Source organism: Moschus berezovskii, chromosome 21 (genome assembly GCF_049115385.1).
Source record: "Moschus berezovskii isolate FMDL1 chromosome 21, NW_MosBer_1.0, whole genome shotgun sequence".
Classification (NCBI taxonomy): Eukaryota; Metazoa; Chordata; class Mammalia; order Artiodactyla; family Moschidae; genus Moschus; species Moschus berezovskii.
In genome coordinates this window covers 50,765,095-50,785,788 of record NC_142480.1, presented here as the reverse complement: position 1 = coordinate 50,785,788, position 20,694 = coordinate 50,765,095, and the positions used below count along the sequence as shown (strand labels likewise).

The 20,694-nt window shown below is 49.4% G+C and overlaps 1 protein-coding gene across 6 annotated transcripts in view; it reads right to left on the bottom strand.

Annotated features, from left to right (window-relative positions):
* NTRK3 (neurotrophic receptor tyrosine kinase 3) overlaps positions 1-20,694 on the bottom strand; it is a 436,755-nt gene that overhangs the window by 355,732 nt on the left and 60,329 nt on the right. For all 6 annotated transcript variants that reach the window (XM_088829672.1, XM_088829668.1, XM_088829669.1 and 3 more), the window contains 2 exons: positions 2,233-2,307; positions 1,644-1,715 (listed from right to left, as the gene is read on the bottom strand). In XM_088829672.1, the coding sequence (XP_088685798.1) occupies positions 1,644-1,715; positions 2,233-2,307 (147 nt within the window). The remainder of the gene's footprint in view (positions 1-1,643; positions 1,716-2,232; positions 2,308-20,694) is intronic.

The following is a 20,694-nucleotide window of genomic DNA, read 5'->3' as shown; positions in this document are numbered from 1 at the left end:
TGCATTGGCAGGTGGATTCTTCACTGCTGAGCCACCAGGGAAACCCTAAGCATCCACTAGGTGCTTGGAAAAACACACAAAGGCCCAGGGATGAGGCCAGGACCCCACAAAGGAAAAACAGCTCGCCCACCACAATTCTCCACAATCTTTTCTCTTCCTCCACCTCCCCTCCACTTCCCTCGGATGCTCTGTCTCTTCCTGTGAGACTCCTATGCAGCCGGATACCCTTCAAGTCCAAAGTGCCTACACCAGAGTAACTCTCAGTTGGCTGAAGGAAAGATTCGTCTGCACACCATTCCTCCATTTTCTGGCCAATACAGTAGACTCCACCCCGCTGGTTCCTATGGAATCTCTGCTCTTGGAGAACATCCCCCATAGATGTCCAAGATGGCCACCATCCACAAAGAAGACCTGACCGAATACCAAGGACCCCCATGGGTGCAGTGTGTTGCACTTTCCCTAATTGCTGGCTCTAGGTTTCCTTTCAAGCCTGTCTCTCCCCAGGAAATGGCAGTCCTCCCATCAAACCCCAGAGTCTTCACCCAGAACTCGGCTTAGAGAGGAAGCACTAAGTTCGTGAGATTCCATCTGCACAGGTCGGCAGAGCTGAGCCTGCGGAGGCTCTGCCACCATCACACACGGCAGAGGTGGGAGGGGAGAGGCGGGAGGAGGAGGCTCAGACAGACAGGATCCCACCAGAGCCAGGTCACCTCAAGCACATCCCAAAGCTGTGTGACTTTATATACTGGTGTCTCTGCTTTCCTGAGCTCTTTGCCTCTGAACCCAGGATCTATCTAGATGTGACACTTGACCTGGCCCTGTTTTCCCTCAGCCAACCCCACCCCAACACACACACACGCGCACACACACACAGTTACGAACCAACAAATGGTCTCTGAAGAGCAGTAGTCACATCATACACTACACTTATATGGGGAATTTCCTCTCATTTATATTCCCATTAAGTTGCAAATTTCATCATAAAAACTGAACAAATCAACCCCTAGTCTCAGGCTTTACCTTCCAATAGGAACCTCAGTTCAGGTCAGTTCAGTTTAGTCGCTCAGTCGTGTCTGACTCTTTGAGACCCCTTGAATCACAGCACGCCAGGCCTCCCTGTCCATCACCAACTCCCGGAGTTCACTCAAACTCATGTCCATCAAGTCGGTGATGCCATCCAGCCATCTCATTCTCTGTTGTCCCCGTCTCCTCCCGCCCCAAGTCCCTCCCAGCATCAGAGTCTTTTCCAGTGAGTCAACTCTTCACATGAGGTGGCCAAAGTATTGGAGTTTCAGCATTAGCATCAGTCCTTCCAATGAACACCCAGGATTGAGCTCCTTTAGAATGGACTGGTTGGATCTCCCTTGCAGTCCAAGGGACTCTCAAGAGTCTTCTCCAGCACCACAGTTAAAAAGCATCAAATAGGAACCTCAGAGATCACCAAATCCAAAACCCTCATCTTAAGAGGCAAAAATCTTAGGCCCAGAGAAGCAATGGGACTTGCCCCAGGACACACACTAGCGAAGCCAGGTCCAGATCTCAGGCCTCAGGCTTCATCGTCCAGGACTCTCTCTCCCTGCCATATACCTGCTCCCACCCACCCACCCACCGACTCCCTGCGGCCTGGACCCAGCTCTACTCACATATAGCGCAAGTGGGGGTTCTTGGCAAAGGCTCTGGGCTGGATATTACGAAGTCCTGAGTTCTTGATGGTCCTGAAGAGAGAGAGGAAAAGAGGGTCAGCAGAGCTTATGGGGTAGAGACACAGCTCTGCTCAGGGCCAAGGCTGACAGCCGGTGAGGCCAAGACTGGACAACAACCGCCTCTGTAAACTGAATGCATTTCTTCATCACCGGTCATCACTTGTGGTCCAGTTGAGGGACAGGACCACAGGACCAGTGGGCAGGATCTGGGCTCACAACCCACTGGGACCTGGTTGAGGGTGAGCAATGTGCCCATCCTGGCAAGTGGATAAGACTCTGGACCAGCAACTATAGCACTGCAGCCTCCTCCCTTTCCCCACCCCAATTCCCTGGCAATCACTCGCACTAAATCCAAAGGAGGAGGTGACTGGAAATATCCCTGCTCCTTGGGGACCATCAGTCCAGCACAGGACTGAGGAAAGCACTAACCTGGGGGACGTGGGTTCAGGTTGTATCTTGAAGCCTGAACTACGTATGGGCTGACCCCTGCCCCTACCACCCCCACACCCCCGGGAGCTGGTGCACTCACAGCTTTTGGAGGCCAGTATAGAGCTCCATGTCCACAGCGTTGAGCGTGTGTAGACCGCGCCAGTTCTCTATGTATCTGCAGGGAGGGAGGAAAGGCAGGGTTCAGGTCAGCAGAGGGATCACCGGAAAGATGCTGGCTTTAGTGCCAGAGACCTGGGCTTAAATCCTAGAGCAGCCACCCATGAGTCAGGCTCTCCACCAAGTCCCCAATGATCTCTGAGCCTGCTTCATTCTCTCTCTGCGTGGGGCCACACACACCACCTGGTTGATGGGTTTGCTGGGGGATCCCAAGTTCTGAGCCCATGGATAGTGTTTAATGCCCCCGCATCCCTCGGGCTCTAGAAAGACTACTCTAAATTCTTGAGATTCAGTCTCCCTGCAGGTCTTCCTAATTCAGTTTCCCGTTCTCTTTTAGTTCTTTTTCACTTCTAGGAATTTTTTGTTTTTTTAAGAATAGGCTCATTTTCTACATTCCTGCCCACAGAAACAATACAAATGAAGTGATTTTTTTAAAAGGGGTTGGGGGGAGCTTGCTCCTGAACATGGCTTTTGAGTGGAAAAGCCTAGAAGGAACACACACCACCTCAGGGTCCCCTAGAGGCCAGACACTGACGATTCCCTTCTTGTGTCTGACTCTTTGCGACCCCATGAACCGTAACTCGCCAGGCTCCACTGTCCACGGAATTCTCCAGGCAAGAATACTGGAGTGGGTAGCCATCCCCTTCTCCAGGGGATCTTTCTGACACAGGGATCAAATCCGAGTCTCTTGCATTGCAGGCAGATTCTTTACCGTCTGAGCCACCAGGGAAGCCCCCTTTTGTTACCATGACCCAATTCATCTGGAGTTCAAGGACATCAGTGGCTTCATATGGCAGAACCAACTCCACAAAGGAGGCATGACCAAAGGCCTGGGTGTCAACGGAAAGAAAAGGAGGCTGGCATTCGAAGAGCCAGATTCCAGCTTCATCTCTGGGACTTCAGCAACTATAGCTTTGAGCACGAGCTTGCAACACTCTGGGCCTCTGGTGTCCTCATTTGTAAGGGGACCGGGTTACACAGATCAGCAGTTTCTTCCCCATCTCCTCACAAAGATCTTCTTTTAGAACTTTTTCCCAAGAGATTTCATGCTTAGCTCCCTAAACATGTGTCGAGCAAGCACACATACTTATTTAGCAATAATTAATTCATCTTCTCAGATTTACTAATCCAAGATATAAATCACTGTTAACCAGAGCTTTTTATCAACGGGCATAAACCAGCGCTGACTGAGCAGATAAATTCCAGCTCAAAGCAAAGGAATTCTTGAAAGTATTGTTAGCATGGAAGGGCTCATCATGGGTATGGATTTGATTTCCTTTGTTTGGTGTATATATACATAAAGAGAGAGAGAGAGACAAAACACCAGGGACAAACATCCTATGTTACTGCTTTGGGGTCCAGGATGAGAACCATTAGACCAGCAGTCCTCAACCGTTTTTGGCACCAGGGACTGGTTTTGTGGAAGACAATTTTTCTACTGACTGAAGAGGGTGGGTGGTTGGGGGATGATTTAAGTGTATTACATTTATTGTGTACTTTATTTCTATTATTATTACATCAGCTCCACCTCAGATCATCAGGCTTTAGATCCTAGAGGTCAGGGACCTCTGCATTAGACTATTGATTACCAAGGTCCTTTCCAGCTCCAAAGTCTTCTGAGAGGAGGCCATTCATAACACCCGCCACCCCAAGGAGCTCCAGAGGGCCACAGGAAAAGACCTCCCGCTGCCCTCCTGGGATCTGACTCTCCCATCAGTGCCTCCAAAGGCTAAGCATCCTCTTGGAGAGGAGGGGAAAGACATGGCAGCTCACCCTGGGGCAGTGATACCCAAGGCACAGAAAAGACAGCCACCTTCCCCAGACATCCCCTCCCAGGCCCCGCCCCACCCATGGTTCTGCCATCTGCCATCAGATGGGACCAGAGCCAGGAAGGCCACAGGGAGGCGGTGGCCAGGGCCTCTGGAAGCATTTCAGAGCCGCGCAGCGACAAGGTATGCCAAGAGCCCTTTTTGTACCACATTCTCTCGGAGCCCCTGCTAAGCAGCCAGACACATTAGCATCTGCTGGGGACATGGGCCAGGTGGCCAGGTCGGTACTGAATTCCTTCTCCAAAGCCTTCTCCCCTGGAAGCCACATGGCCCCAGGACACTTTGTTTGGTCTGGGTTCGCCAGGGCAGGCACCCTGGCTCCATGTCAGCTGAGAAGGAAGGCCAGAGGGAGCAGAAGGACCTGTGCCAGCCCCACCCCCACCCAGGGTATCCACTCAGTCCATGTAAACCAGCAAGTGTTAACAGATTGCAGTGTTCCTACCGACGGGTATTCATTCATGGGAGCCCAGCTTCAGACAAGCTCCCAACAAGCAGCTGTCGATCAAGTTGTTTAAATAAATGAAATCAGTTTTCTGAGCCCACATTAGAATTCCAGAAATGTGTTTTTATTATGGCTGAGTTGTCAATCATTATTGCATTCGAATACTTGACTTCTCTCAGCCTTCCTGTCCTTATGCCCACAAATGACCCTTCCCCGGCAGAGGCGCTCACTGAGACACAGCAGGACGATGGCTGAAGCCCTTGGTGCACAGGGCTCTCTCATCTATATCATAGAGCCCTTTGTATCTTTTTCTGAGTCTGAATTTTCCTACATCAGGGAATGGCACTTTTATAGCATCTGTGTGATTAGGAGTTGGTGCTCCGAAGCTGGGGTAGTCACTACAAACTCCAGCCTACCACCCGTTTCCGTACAGCCTGAGAAATAAGAATCGTTTTTACATTTTTTTTTTAAATCTAATGTAGAATCCTATTTTGTAACATGTGAAAAGTATATGACATTTAAAACTCCATGTTCATATCTGCTCATTTACTCTTGTCTGTGACCACTTTTCTCTGCAAAAATGGAGTTGAGTTATTGTTGCAGAAGCTCACTTAAAATATTGAATTTCTGGCCTTTCACAGAAAAAGGTTGCTGACCCCTGCCTAGAGCCAGACTGCCAGGATACAGACCCTGTCTCCATCGCTACCTCTATCTATGGGACCCTGTCCAGGTTTCTGCACTTGTCTAGGCCTCAGTTTCTTCATCTGTCAAATGGGAACAACAGAATACCTCCAGCATAAGAAGGACGTAAGGATTGCACATTACATTAAAAAGCCATTACAGCAGCTGGGGTCAGTAAGTCCTCAGGGAGTGCCCACTGTGATGATTATTTTTAACCTCAAGCTTTGTAGAGGCTGGGCTTCCCCGATGGCTCAGACCATAGTAACGAATCAGCCTGTAGTGGAGGAAACCTGGGTTTGATCCCTGGGTTGGGAAGATCCCCTGAAGAAGGGAATGACTACCCACTCCAGTATTCTTGCCTGGAAAATCCCATGGACAGAGGAGCCTTGGGGGGTTACAGTCCATGGGGTCACAAAGATATAGACACGACTAAGCAGCTAACATTTTCACTCTTTTCACTTCTGTAGAGGCCGAGCAGTCTTTTCTCAGTTTTCATGCTAAAAGGGCAGCCTGGTTCTGCTGGAAGTTGTCATTTCTCAGCCATCATTGATAAAAACTCGGAGTGGTAGAAGGGTGGAGGGGCAGTAAACCTGTCATTCATGACCTCCAGGAAAACTGTTCGAGCTGAAATTATAAACAGCGTCAGAGGATGCACAGACGGCAGAGCCGAGCGGGTTCTCAGGGAAGAGCAGAACTGCAAAGGTGCAGCTTGACATTTGCCGTTGACATGGGCAGGGCGCTTGCCAAGCTTTCCCAATGACTCACCACTTGGTATCAGCCCCAGGGGTCGTAACTCTGCTGGCTGCTTTGTGCTAATGCAGAGACCATGAGTTTAAGTGGAAAAGGCAGGCTCTAAAAATATAATAAATAAATAAGACCAAGTCTGAGAGAGGTCTGCTTTGCTTTGGTCTGTAGTAAACAGTGGTTCCCTTGGTCCAGTACAATTACATGTGACTTCTTTTCGTGTGCTTTTCTGGGTTGTCCGGGTTGTTTTCATGGCGCATGGATTCTGTCATCTGGAAAGCAATCACAAATGAAATAGGGCTTCCCAGGTAGCTCAGTGGTAAAGAATCCACCCGCCAATGCAGAAGACTTGGGTTCTATCCCTGATCTGGGAAGATCCCTTGGTGAAGGAAATGGCAACCCACTCCAGTATTCCTGCCTGGAGAATCCCATGGACAGAGGAGCCCGGCGGGCTACAGTCCATGGGGTCACAAAAAGAGTGGGACACAACTTACCACCTAAACAACAACAACAAGAATGATCGTGTTTTTAAAGGAAGCTTAGGCCCTTGAGCCCTGTCCGGCAGGACAGTCACTGGTCACTCTCTCCCAGGACAACAGGTTGCACCAGCCCATCCGAGTGGCAGCATCGCACTCGCCTGCCACCACTGTGGAGGGCTCGAGAACTCACAGCGGTGCCAGGAACACAGGTCAGCAGGAGCCCAGATCCCGCATCTGTCTGCTCAGGCACAGAGCGTGTGGCGGTGGTGGCCCCACAAAGACTCACAACCTCGCCTCAGTGTGACTCCAGGCTCCCACACCTACTCTAATTCCCTCCACTTTAGCCTCTTGAATTCGGTGGTTCCTGAAACTAGAGATGATTTTGCCCCGCAGAGGTCATTTGGCAATGTCTAGAGACATTTTGGGGGCTTCCCTGTGGCTCAGGAGTAAAGAATCTGCCTGCAATGCAGGAGATCCAGGTTTGATTCCTGGGTCGGAAAGATCCCCTGGAGGAGGGCATGGCAACCCACTCCAGTATTCTTGCCTGGAAAATCCCATGGACAGAGGATCCTGGCAGGCTACAGTCCACAGAGTCTCAAAGAATCAGACATGACTGAAGCGACGGAGCACACACGCAAGGAGACATTTTTGCTGGCCACACTGGGGGTCCAGGAGTGACACCAGCATCCACAGTGATGCTCCTAAACATTCCATCATCCACCAGGCAGCATCCGCACAGCAAAGAATTATCTGCCCCAAATGTCCACAGTATTCAGGATGGGAAACATTGCTTTATTGTAGAACGCTTCCATCTAAGATTCTTTACTGCTGAGCCACTAGGGAAGCCCCGTGTTCTTATCTACTTTGCTTCAAAAGTTAAGGAGGTGTGTAATGCATCTTAGGGAAAAGAAGAAACATCCAGTGAGGAGGCTGAACATGCAGAGGTTCTGTATTTAAATTTTGTTGTCTGGAAAATTTGGTTATGAAGAACAGCTCATTAATAGCAGTGAGGGATCACAGGGAAAAATAACAGCCATCTGACAGCAGGGAGGAGAGAGAAAAGCTTGGGAAGATGAGGAAATACTGGGCCTGCCGCATCTAAAGAAAGGCAGGATGCTCCTTTGTCCCACCGGGCAGTCCTTATCTTTCTGGGTAGCCAGGTGAGGAGGAGAGCTCTGCCAGGGACATGGTGCCTTGCCCCTCTCATGAGCATCCACAACCAGCTTAATCCTCTGGTGTTGGACGGACTTGAACGTTGCAGTGTTCTAGAGTTTTCTGTGTTTAACTTTTAAATATTGGAGATACAAATAACTCTTAAATATATCCACATGGCATATTTTTAATTAAAATAAAGACCACAGTCTGCACCGTCTAGTTTTTATGAGCTTGGAGATTGCCAATTCACTACCATATTGGCCCCAGCCAAACAGAAGGAGGAAGAAATAATGGTACAAACGCACAATTGGATGAATTCTAATGCAAAGGATTTTTATATTCTCTATGAATATATTAATTAACAGGGGCTTAATTAATTAGTGGGTGGTGCTAGTGGTAAAGAATGCACCTGCCAATGCAGGAGACCTAAGAGATGCAGGAAAAATCCTGCTTTGGGAAGACCCCCTAGAGAAGGGCATGGCAACCACTCCAGTATTCCTGTCTGGAGAATGCCATGAACAGAGGAGCCTGGCCGGCTACAGTCCATGGGGTCGCAAAAGGGTCGGGCTCGACTGAATGAACTTAGCATGCACGCGGCCATGCACACACACTAATTAGTATTTCACTTGTGCTCTGACTCATCCTTACAGGGGTTCAAAGCAGTTGTGGATTGGGTTCACCTCCAGGAATAAATGCTTGATGAGCCACTGGGAGTGACTCCATCCTTCCCAAGTCTACATGGAAGGAGCATGTGCTTTGTCCAAGGGTCCCCCACTGAGACTTTATGGAAGTTTTCTGAGCTGTAACACTAAGCTCAGCTGTGGCTCCAGAGCTCCCTGCTGTCATGAACTTAGCCTCGGTTCCTTTCTTCCTCTCCCTGAAAAAATGTTGCACGTTGGCTCCTGGCAGAGCGTTGGCAGAGTGTTGTGATTCTGTGGCATGAGGGAAGGGCAGTGATGAGGGGACAGGGACAGGCCATTGGCGTCACTCTCTGCATGGAACATTTCATATTCCCATGCAATGAAGAGGCCTTCGAAGTGCTAGTGTGAAGCTGCTGTATAACACAAGGAGCTCCGCTCGGTGTCCTATAACGGCCTAGAGGGGTGAAGAATCAGCCTGCAATGTGGGAGACCCGGATTCGATCCCTGGGTGGGGAAGATCCCCTGGAGGAGGAAATGGTAACCCACTCCAGTATTCTCACCTGGGAAATCCCAAAGACAGAGGAGCCTGGAGGGCTACAGTCCATGGGGTCGCAAAGAGTTGGACACCACTGAGCAATTAATACTTTCACTTTTCAGAGGGGTGATAGGGAGGTTCAAGGGGGAAGGGATATATATATATATATACACATATGGAGCTGATTCACATTGTCATACAGCAGAAACTAACATAATATTGTGAGCAATTATGTGTGTGCGTGTGTGCTCAGTCATGTCTCTTTGTGACCCTATGGACTGTAGCTTGCCAGGCGGCTCTGTCCTCGGGATTTCCCAGGCGTTAATACTGGGTATTATGCTGTTGCTGCTAAGTCAGTCGTGTCTGACTCTGTGTGACCCCATAGACGGCAGCCCACCAGGCTCGCCCGTCCCTGGCATTCTCCAGGCAAGAACACTGGAGTGGGTTGCCATTTCCTTCTCCAATGCATCAAAGTGAAAAGTGAAAGTGAAATCGCTCAGTTGTGTCCAACTCCTAGCAACCCCATGGACTGCAGCCTACCAGGCTCCTCCGTCCATGGAATTTTTACTCCAATTTAAAAATAAACAAATAAAAAGAAAGAAATATAGGATAAACTTTGGTGGAGGCAAAAGGCAGTAGGCAGTGGATTCCACTGAGATAGCATCACTGACTCAATGGACATGAGTTTGAGCAAACTCCGGGAGATCGTGAAGGACAGAGAAGCCTGGCGTGCTGCTGTCCATGGGATCACAAAGAATCAGACACTTAGTGACTGAATGACAACAACAAAGTGGATTCTAGCCAGAGCTTGGTGAGAAGAGACCCTTATTGCTTCTAGAATGTGTAGCCTGGCCTGGGCCATGGTCCAGTGGGCCAAACACTCCCTCATTCCTCCTCAAGTAGTGAGTGCCCTTGTCAGAGGAATGTCCTGAGAACCATGGCTTTTGTTTCTCTTCTCTCACCAGAATGCTGTGACCTAGAGGCAAGCTTTTTGGTGCCGGCCAGGGGCTTTTTGATGTTTGCTGCAAAGCAGTCATTTTCAAAATTGTTTATGTTTGAAACCATGAGACTTTTTTTCCAGGAGAGGAGAGTTTGATCCCTGGGTCACGAAGATTCCCTGAAGGAGGAAATGGCAACTCACTTTAGCAATTTTGCCTGGACAATTCCATGGACAGAGGAGTCCATGGGGTCGCAAAAGAGTCGGATATGACTTAGCGACTAAAGAACAACAAAACAGACAGAACACGACTTAGAACATTTCTTGAAGAACCTGGATCATTGTGATCAACTTACCTGTCCCTCTGAGCTAGGCTCAGAGGCTCTGGAAGTAGGTAGAACCTGTATCCCTGCCCAAAATGATCCTATCCTGAAATGATGCCTGAATCCCAAGGGCTACTGCTTCCATTTTTTAAAGATTTTCTGGCTCTTCTTTGCTATCAAGCTGTGACCCCAGGGCCCTTCTAACATGCTGCTCTGCGGTCCACTGGAGAACAGAGATTAAGAGTGGACACCTTGAGCTCAGTGCTTAGTGATGACTTATAGGGGTGGGATGCGGGGGTGGGAGGAGGCTCAAGAGGGAGGGGATATATGTATACACAGAACGACTCACTGTTACACAGCACAAACTAACGAAACATTGCACAGCAATTACCTTCCAATTAAAAAAAAAAAGAATCTATGATAAACCATAACGGAAAAAAATATTTTAAAAGGAATAGATATATGTGGGGGGGGGCAGGGTGTGGGTCAGTTGCTCAGTCGTGTCCAACTCTTTGCGACTCCATGCACTATAGCCCACCAGGCTTCTCTGTCCATGGAATTCTCCAGGCAAGAATACCAATTATTGGAGTGGGTTGCCATTCCCTTTTCCAGGGGATCTTCCTGACTCAGGGATTGAATCTGGGTCTCCTGCATGGCAGGCAGATTCTTTACCACCTGAGCCGCTAGGCAAGCCCATCTATCTATCTATCTAACATTATATATATATAATTGAATCACTGTGCTATACAACAGGAATTACCAACATTGTAAATCAACTATTGTTCAGTCACTCAGTTTTGTCCAGTTCTTTGCAACCCCATGGACTGCAGCAAGCCAGGCTTCCCTGTCTTTCTTCAATAAAAATAAATAAGCAGAAACAAAATAACTGTGGACACTCAACACCCACATCCAGAATTTGGAACCCGGATGCCTCAGGACCAGTAACTCCAGCCTCTCCAGACCTCAGTTTCCTAACAGGAAATCCAGGTGCTCTGAGGTTTAGCTGAGGCCACGCCCACGTCCTCCGTTCAGTTCTGACGCCCAGTATTAGTGCAAATCAGAGCCGACTCTATGACTGCCTTTGGAACTGTGCCTTAAGTCAAAGTAGTAAGAATCTGAATAAGAATTTAAGAGAATATGAAAAAAATCATGCACAGACATGCGTGTGTGTGCGCGCGCGCGCACACACACACACACACACAGAGATAGGTAGATATTTGCCCTTGTTTTCTTACTTGGTTTCACATACCCTTTCTGGATGATTGAGCTAGCCAGATAAGTAAGTGTTCTTGTTAATTCATAATTCACATGTTCCAATTGACATTCTTGGAGGTGTATCCTGGCAGGAGGTGGCTGAAACTGGCCTTTCTCAGATACTTTTTATATGAGTACTCAGTCCTCCAAGAGCACAGGAGTTTCAGATATCAAGGCTGGACAGACATCCCATCCTTTCACCTCCAGATGTCCCTGTTCCCTGTAACACATGGGGCTCCCATCACCTTCTCACTTGAATCTAAGACGGTGGCCCAAACTGAAGTATAGGGTTGGGTACCTGGGGAAACTATCCTGGAATCTCATTTTCTAATAACTCAGTGTTAGCACACAGATGCATGAGTGTGCACACACACGCACCCACACACACATGCACACCCATGCACACACTCCAAGAATATGCTGGGTGTTCGACTTCCCAACCTTGTAGGGCAAGGAGAAAATTGATTTGTTATCCAGGCCTATTATGTCTAGTGATCCAGACAGAAGCATTAGCCTTCAATTATCTGATATGTTTAGCATTATAAACAAACCGTCTGGAGAGACAGCTCCATGGAGCTCAAGCACCAGAGGACTGGGGAAGAACTGCCTCGGATCGCACCAGCCAAGTCACTCAGCTCTCCTCCCTTGACAGGCATCAAGGGGAATACCAGACGCCTGGGGAGCCTTCCTGGGCTGGCAACCCCAGCATGCCAGCACGTGAGCACACCGGCTCTACAAGCAGCTGCCCGCCAAGGACCATGGTGAACCAGCCCCACGTCACAGGCACCCCTGGGATAGCAGAAAGGAACATTCAGGTTGTGCAGTGAACAGATGGAAGGCGACAGCATCTGTGCCGGCTTCCTGATCCTTTCTGAGACTTGTGCCAGGAACGGGGGCTGTTTGTGTGCACACCTATGCTCTCCACCTGCTGAAATGTGGTGTCTCCTGACGGAGGAACGGTCAAAGGCACGCATCTGGGGGCTCAGCCAGCTCACTGGGGAGTCCAGGCTGCCCTGCAGGTCCCAGCCTGTGACTAGACTGGCCTGCCCCTCGCCAGTCTGTCTGGTTCTCCCTGTGTTCACTGCTGCCTTCACATCCACATGCCAGGGAGCCACCGCCTATAACTGCAAACGGCCACCACCTCTGAGCAACCTCCCAGCCTTCACCTTCCCCCAACAGACTCTTCTCCACTGCAATCCTCCTCTTTCCTGCTTATAACCTTCCAACAGCTTCCTTTGCTCCTTAAAATAAAATCCAAAACCCAGGCCATCGTGGCCCACAAGCTGATGGCCAGCTGCTTCCATGGTCCCCTCCCTGAACACGCCCCCCTGGTTTTCCAAACCCCGGCCACAGGGACATGCCTTCTGTTCTTTAAAACTACCAGGCTAATTCCTGATCAGAACTTCCAGGAAACGCTCTTCCCTGACTCCTTCTAATCTCTCAGGCCTCTCCTCCAAGGTCACCTTCTCGGAGAAGCCAGCCGACTCCTCTGTGAGCCCACCCTCCCTTCCCCGCCAGCTGCTCTCTGGCGCAAGCCCCTGTTTATGTCCTTCACAGCCCTTAATAACCATCTGTAATTGTCTTATTTGATTATTTGATTACATGTTTGTGGTGTCCCTAGAACTATGATGCATGAGAACAGGGCTCCTATCTGTCTTGCTCCCAACTCCCTTACCTCCAGAATCTCAAATGCTGCCCCAGGGTAAGTATATACTCAGGGTGTCATCCAGATTGGTGCTAAGTAGCCACCTAGATGCCCTAACTCACACCAGAGGTGTTCCAGGCACAGCACCTGCACGGTCCTCTCCCTGGGCCCTGCCCAGTAGCTGAACCCACAGAAACCCTGAGCTTGATCTCTGAAGAAGAATGTGGCCCAGGGCACATGATGCAACATCCCAAATGGGGACAGGCAACTTGGGGAATCACTGCAGAGCCCAGAGATAGGGTGATCCCAGAGATCTTAGGACCAGACCTGGACCAGACCTCCCTGCCTCCAGGAGAGATCTCAGGTCTACTGCCCACCATCGGGGTCAGAAGTGGGGCAGTGGGCAGGGCCTCCTCTCACCAGACGTTGGAGCAGATGAGGTGGAAATGCTCCTGGTGCCTAAGCACATCTTTTCCATCCTTCCCTTCCCCACATGACTATGGTCTTCACCAGAACATGAGTTTTCTGAAAGCTTGTGTCCCCAGTGCCATGCAAATGTTCAGTGACGTCTGAATGAAGGGATGAATCTCAGAGTGATCACAGCGGAGCTGAAATGGATCGCCCTCTACCAGCTCCTCTGTGGGCCTTCCCCTGCCCGCATCCACTAATCCAGGGCTCGCTCCATTTTTCTCCTTCTCATCCCAGTCCCCTCACTTTCCCCTCTTAGACTTTTCCATCAGCATATAAACACATCCAAGGAAAGCCCATTTCAAGAAAATCTCGACTCGATGTTCTTCAGCTACCAACTCATGTCTCTCCACCTCCATATGCAAAGTTTTCAAAAGAGTCTCCTGCATTCCCAAGCCTTCCTTCCTCCCTTAGACTCTTCATCCCGATCTGTCTTCATCCCCACCACTCCACTGAGACGATATTGTCAAGGTCACCAGTGGTTCCCACGTTGGCAAGTTCTTCTCTGCCATCCAGTTTCTCAGTCTCTCAGCAGCATTTTACCTAATTAGCCACTCTCTCTTTCTGGAAACATTCTCTTCTCTATGAATTCCTTAACCTCACTCTCTGCTGGATTTCTTCCCACCTCCTTGACTAGCATTCTTCGTCTCCTTTGCTGGTTCCATAGTCTTTATCCATCAGTGGTGGAGTCTCCAGGTCTCACCCTCACCAGGCCACAGGGAGCTCACCCGGGTGCTCTGCTGTGAACACCATCTATGAGCCCACAGGTACCTCTGGCCAGACCTCCCAGCTGAGCTCCAGGCTCTTCCGTGATATGTCAGCAACACCAATCCTTGCTGTCCTCCCATTTGGGCGTCTCCACCTCAGTAAATGGCCCCAATGCCACACAGTTGTCCAAGTCAAATTTCATCACCGATTGCTCCCTTCCCTCCCTCCAACACAAACACCTCGGCGAGTCCGCCTCCACAGGAGATCATCAGCTCTGCTCACTGCCCGCCACCTCCACTCTTATCATCTCTTACTACTCAGCCTGCCACATCTGTTTCAAAGACCACTGCCTCCGAAACACGACCACTGCTTCCACGGCTTCCACTTCCACGTGACGAAACCCATCTTCACACAGAAGCCTGAATGAGCTTTTCATAACATAAACCAGTGTCCTCCCTCATGGTCCAGTGGCTAGAACTCCGCAGTCCCAATGCAGAGGACCCAAGTTCAATCCCTGGTCAGGGAACAAGATCTCGCATACTACAACAAAGATCAAAGATCCCATGTGACGCAACTAAGGCCTGGCACAGCAAAATAAAACAAAATTTTTTTTAATAACTAAATTAGATCATTCCCCTATTTTCCACCCTCTCCCCCCAAAAATAAGCCCCCGATGGCTTCTGTACTTGGGATGGAATTCAGTCTCCACTTCAGCCAGTAAGATCCTCCACGTCTGGCTCATCCCTCTCCCTGCTCAGCTCAAACTAACTTTAAACTTGTTCACTTGGCTTTAGTCTCACTGGTCTCCTTTCTAGTCTTCAAAACATCAAGCTCCCTCCCCTTCTTAGGACCTTGCACTTGTTTTTGCCTTTAAAAGTACTTGGATTCCCTTTCAATGTCTTCTCTTCAGGGAGACCTTCCCTGACCAACCAGCCGAAGACATTCTATGCCACCTTCCTCTGGACCCAGTGTTCTTAGGCCAGGGGAGGATGTTGCCCCTCAGAGAACATTTGGCAATGTCTGGGGACACTTTTGATTATCATGACTGGTCTCTAGTGGGTAGAGGCCAGGTGGCAGTGATTTAGTCACTAAGCCATGTCCAACTCTTGTGGCCCCGTGGACTGTAGCTTGCCAGGCTCCTCTGTCCATGGGATTTCCCAAGTAAGAATACTGGAGTGGGTTGCCATTTCCTTCTCCAGGTAGAGGCCAGGGATGTCATTAAATATGCTACAACATAGGATAGTGCCTCACAACAAAGAATGTCCAAGAATTCCCTGGTAGTTCAGCTGGTAAAGAATCGGCCTGCAAAGCGGGAGACGTGGGTTTGATCCCTGGGTTGGGAAGATCCCCTGGAGAAGGAATGGCAACCCACTCCAGTATTCCAGCCTGGAGAATTCCATGTACGGCATACTCCATGGGGTTGCAAAGAGTCGACATGATTGAGTGACTTACTCTTTTCACAATGTCAATAGTATGAAGCTTGAGAAATGTTGCTCTAGCTATTTCCTTTATACTGTAGCCAAAATCTATCATAACCTCATGTGCATGTTTACTTGGTTTTTTTTTTGTTTGTTTGTTTGTTTATTTTTATTTTTTTTAATTTATTTTTTTTAATTTTACAATATTATATTGGTTGGTTTTGCCCTACATTGACATGAATTCGCCCCAGGTGTACATGAGTTTCCCCTCCTGAACCCCCCTCTCACCTCCCTCCTCCCTTTATCCTCCCTCTGGGTCATCCCCGCACACCAGCCCCGAGTATCCTGTAACATGCATTGACCCTATTGTATCTTTCTCCCAACAGAACGCAAGATCTCTGAGGGCAGGCAACCTGTCTATCTTGTTTGCTCTTTTATCCACAACATGCAGCCCAGTTCTTGGTACACAGTAGAAGATTTAAAGGAACAAATTAATGAATGACTGCTCTTCCTCAGAACCCTGGGACCTTGCAGCAAGTCATGAAAAGGCCGTGGCTCCCAATGTCTTGATGGAACCAGCATGTTCTCCAACCATCTGAAGAGACAAAGGTGGAAAGAAGCACGCTGTGCCTGTGGGGTTGGGGAGGGAGACAGAGTCCTATGGCCCCTTGGAGACAGTCGCCTCTGGTCTACTCAAAGAATGTTGATCGTAAAACCTCCAGTCCCTCCTAGACATCTCAGCTTTGAACCAGGAGAGAAAGAGGAGGTCTCTGATCCAAAACAGAAACAGCCTGAGGCAGGGAGGGACACTAGCTTTGACCCTTTCTCCCCAGGGGGCCTTGGAGGAGACAGTGTGAGCAAGAAGGAAAGTCGGGTCTAGGCCAAAGTAGCTGGTTTGAGAGTAATCCAATAGTGCAAGCTCTGTGCCTGAGAGCAGCCGGCCCCAGGGGTCCTAACAGTGCTGCCCTCGGAGTGGCCAATTTCCTTAGGAAAATACAAAATGGCCAGGCCACCCCTTACTGAATTATAAAGCACTTATCACTTCTTTAATACCTACCCACATGAAGGACTTAATTCAGTCAATATGGAACTTATAAAGGCGAATTGGTAAGTGAGCATTAGGCTCAAGTGCACTGCATAAAGACATATGAGGGCAATATTTTCCCCTATTAAAAGGGTAGATTTCCTCACTGCAACTCGGCCTCAGAGTTAATGTGGAAAAGTCACTCCAAAGCTCTGGGCACTCTCCCTACGAGAGGGTAATCCAGGTCACTGAAAGGAAAGGGTGTCCTTGACTTTACAGGAATCATTATCCCCAGAAACCAGGGTGTCAGAGTGATTAGTCAAGGTAATCATCAGGAAGGCAAGGTCACGTGGGTGGTACCCAGCCCTCCCTCTGCACGGTAAGCTGGGATGGGACCAAGCCACAGAGAAGAGAGATGTCTCAGGACAGAGGAGGATGGGTGAGCTGGGCCAAGACTGGCAGCAGGATGTGGAGTGGGAGGCAGCAGGGAGAGAGGCATGCTCCTTCAAAGCATCACCAGTGGCAGAAACCCTGGTTATATCCAAGACCAAAAAGGAAGACGCCAACAGCATTAGTCTCTGTCATCTGTAAGGAAACCAGCACTGTTATTCCTTAAGGTTCCAGAGGATTCCATTTTGGGAGCTGGAGAGATGGCCTTACTCCTCAGAAAAGGAAATGCAGCTTTTTCTCTTGTTAACTTGTTTCACTTTCTTGCTTCGGCATCATGAGCCATTTCCTATCCTCTGGCATGAAGCAGTCTGTTCTTTTCCCCATCTACTCACCCTCTTGGAAGACATCTCTCTATCCACATGCCTTCAATAACTGCCTAATTAGAGATGAATTCCCGTTCCACAGCTCTACCATTAATGCCTAAACCCTTCACTGTCCTGTCTTCCTTTTCTCACAGTACATAATCTCCTGGACACTTCAGAACAAAATAAAAAATACGGACAGGAAAGCTCACTCTTTCCTTCTGAATTATCGCAAGGTACCTCTGCTGAGTCCTCCTGACTTGAAATGCTAAAGCAGAGATGGTGAATAGATTTCAATTTTTTTGCAATATCACTGGGACACTTCTAGACTGCTGTGTCTAGAAGGAGGCTGTGGTTGAGCCAGAAAAAGAACTGTGATTGATTAGTGATGTCTGTCCTGGGCACAGGATACAGCAAGGCCACATAAACACCATTAACCAAATCTGGGCTTTTTGGGTGGTGCAGCAATAAAGAATCTGCTAGCCAGTACAGGAGACACAAGAAATATGTGCTTGATCCCTGGGTCAGGAAGATCCGCTGGAGTAGGAGATGGCAACCCACTCCAGTATTCTTGTGGGGGAAAATTCCATGGACAGAGGAGCCTGACGTGCTGCAGTTCATGGGGTTGCAAAGAGTTAGACATGACTTTGCGATTGAACATCAAAATGGCCTATCTGGGGGCTCTTGGATGGCATCAGGATGGGCGCGTGGTAGCCAAGGAACCCAACCAAGTGATTAAAGTGTTGGAACCTTCAGCCTCACCTTACTGGAGGCTGAATTGATCACCAAAAGTCAATAATTTAATCAATACTGCCTACATAATGAAGCTTCCATACAAATCCTAAAGCGAGGTTCAAGGAGCCTCCAGGTTCATGATCAGAAGGGGCTGCTAGGAGGGAGATGCACCTGGAAAGGGCATGGAACCTCCCTGTCTCCTCCCATACCTCTCCCTGTGTGTCTTTTCCATCTGGCTGCTCTTGAGTTGGACCCTTTTATAATAAACTGGTGATAATAAACACTAAGGGGCTTCCCAGGTGGCGCCAGTGGTAAAGAACCTGCGTGCCAATGCAGGAGACATGACACGCAGGTTCGATCCCTGGGTCAGGAAGAACCCCTGGAGAAGGAAATGGCAACCCACGCCAGTATTCATGCCTGGAGAATCTCATGGACAGAGCTGTAGCTGGAGGGCTACAGTCCATGGGGTCGCACAGAGTCGGATATGACTGAAGCGACTTAGCATGCATACACAATAAATAGTAAGTGAACTGTATTCCCGAGTTCGGTGAGTCACTCTAGCAAATTACCAAACCCCAGGAGGGGGTCCAGGGAACCTCTGATCGATAGCTTGCGGTCAGCAGCTCAGGTGACAACCTGGACTTGTGATTGGCATCTGAGGTCGCCTAAAGCTAGTGTCAGAATTGCATTGAATTGGAGGACACCCACTCAGTGACCACTACCATTAAAGGAATGACCGGTATGGAGGGAAATCACACATTTGATGGCCAGAAGTGAAGAACTCTACTAAGAGCAGAATAGAGAAGAAGTGAGTCTTTGCTTTTCAACTTGTCACTGGATTGAACAGGGATTGAGGTCAGGAACTGGGGCCTCCATGCCCAGGAGAGTGACCTTGCTTGTAGCTGCAGTGCTGAGGCTGTGACGTGCATGTAGCCCGAGACCCTCTTTCTCACCTCTCCCCACACCTCCACCTCCTCGTAGGACACAGCCTGCACTTTACAAGTCAGCCCAACAAAGCACTTGCTGCAAGGACTGCTTCTCTCCTGCTTGCTCTGAGCCACTGTCTCTGCCTATTCCTCTGCCTTCCAGGCACCTTGAGTACCTAACGAATGTTCCAGAAGCTCGACATCTTCTGGGGGATGCCAATATGCTGCATCTTCCTCCCTCCACTAAAAGCATTCGTCGCTCAGTCATGTCCAACTCTTTTCGACTGTAGCCGCCAGGCTCCTATGTCCATGGGATTCTCGAGGCATGAATATTGGAGTAGGTAGCCATTTCTTCCTCCAGAGGATCTTCCTGACCCAGCGATCAAACCCTGATCTCCTGCACTGTAATCAGATTCTTTACCATCTGAGCCACCAGGGAAGCCCCTTCCTCCACGAAGCTCCACTAGGCTCCGTGGTCCCTGATGTTCTTGCATTTCCTCCTCCAGGGGCTATTAACTCGTGACATGTAAAGTCCTGGACCGCTGATGCCAGCGTCCTCTGCGGTCGATTTTGTTTGCCCTCCTCTGGCTCTGTGCTGGTTCTGTGCTCCAAGTGGGCAGAGACCTCAGAGGTTCCAAGCAGCTTCTCCTTGAAACTGGGATGAGGTGGGCTCCAGCCTGTGGCAGAGAAGAGCTGTCTAGGGTATGGGGCAGGGCTGGGGTCCAATGTCAAGGCTCAGAGAAGCATAAAACATGGGGCCAAAGAGAGAAGATGTTGGCCCACGCTTCTCTGATGTCTTCCTTCAAAACTCAGCTCAGACAGGCCCTTTCTTCTGGGAGCTTTCCCTGGTCTTCGCCTTCTAGATCCTGAGCGTGCCTTGGCTGTGCTGTCTGTCCCAGAAATAGCACTGATACTCGAGATGGTTGGACAGCATCATCGACTCAAATGAGTCGATGCAAATGAGTTTGAGCAAACTCCAGGAGACACTGAAGGACAGGAAAGCCTGGCGTGCTGCAGCCCATGGAGCTGCAAAGAGCTGGCCATGACTGAGCAACTGAACAATAACTAGTAGAACACAAACTCCCAGCAAAGAGGACTCTAGTCAGAGGGCTGGATCGGGGCCCCTGAGGGCCTCCTCCCAAGCCAGGCATTGATGCTTACTTAGCTGCTGCATCCCGAAGGGACCAGGGTGACTGGAGAATTGGGTATGGTCACTTACCGAGCTCAGGATGCAGACATTTAAACTAGAAGCATGTCAGGTGGCGCTACTGGTAAAGAATCCACCTGCCAATGCAGGAGACTTATATAAGAGACGCAGGTTCGATCCCCAGGTCAGGAAGATCCCCTGGAGGAGGTATAGAAACCCACTCCAGCATGCTTGCCTGGAGAATCCCATGGACAGAGGAGTCTGGCAGGCTACAGTCCGCAAAGAGTTGGATACGACTGAAACCATTTAGCAGGCACACGGAGAAGCACTTCACCATTTTAACAACATCCCCACCTTAGCTGGAATGTGCAGACCAGTATCAGCTCCACACAGACCCTCATTATGTTGTCTTATACCCTTTGACACCTCCACTACTTGCAAGCCTTGTAGATCCTTAGAGGCAGGGACTGGTCTTTTTATTCTTATCTCAGCATCCCCAGCACCAAATAGGACACCCGCCTGGCTCTCAAAAGCCCTCAGTA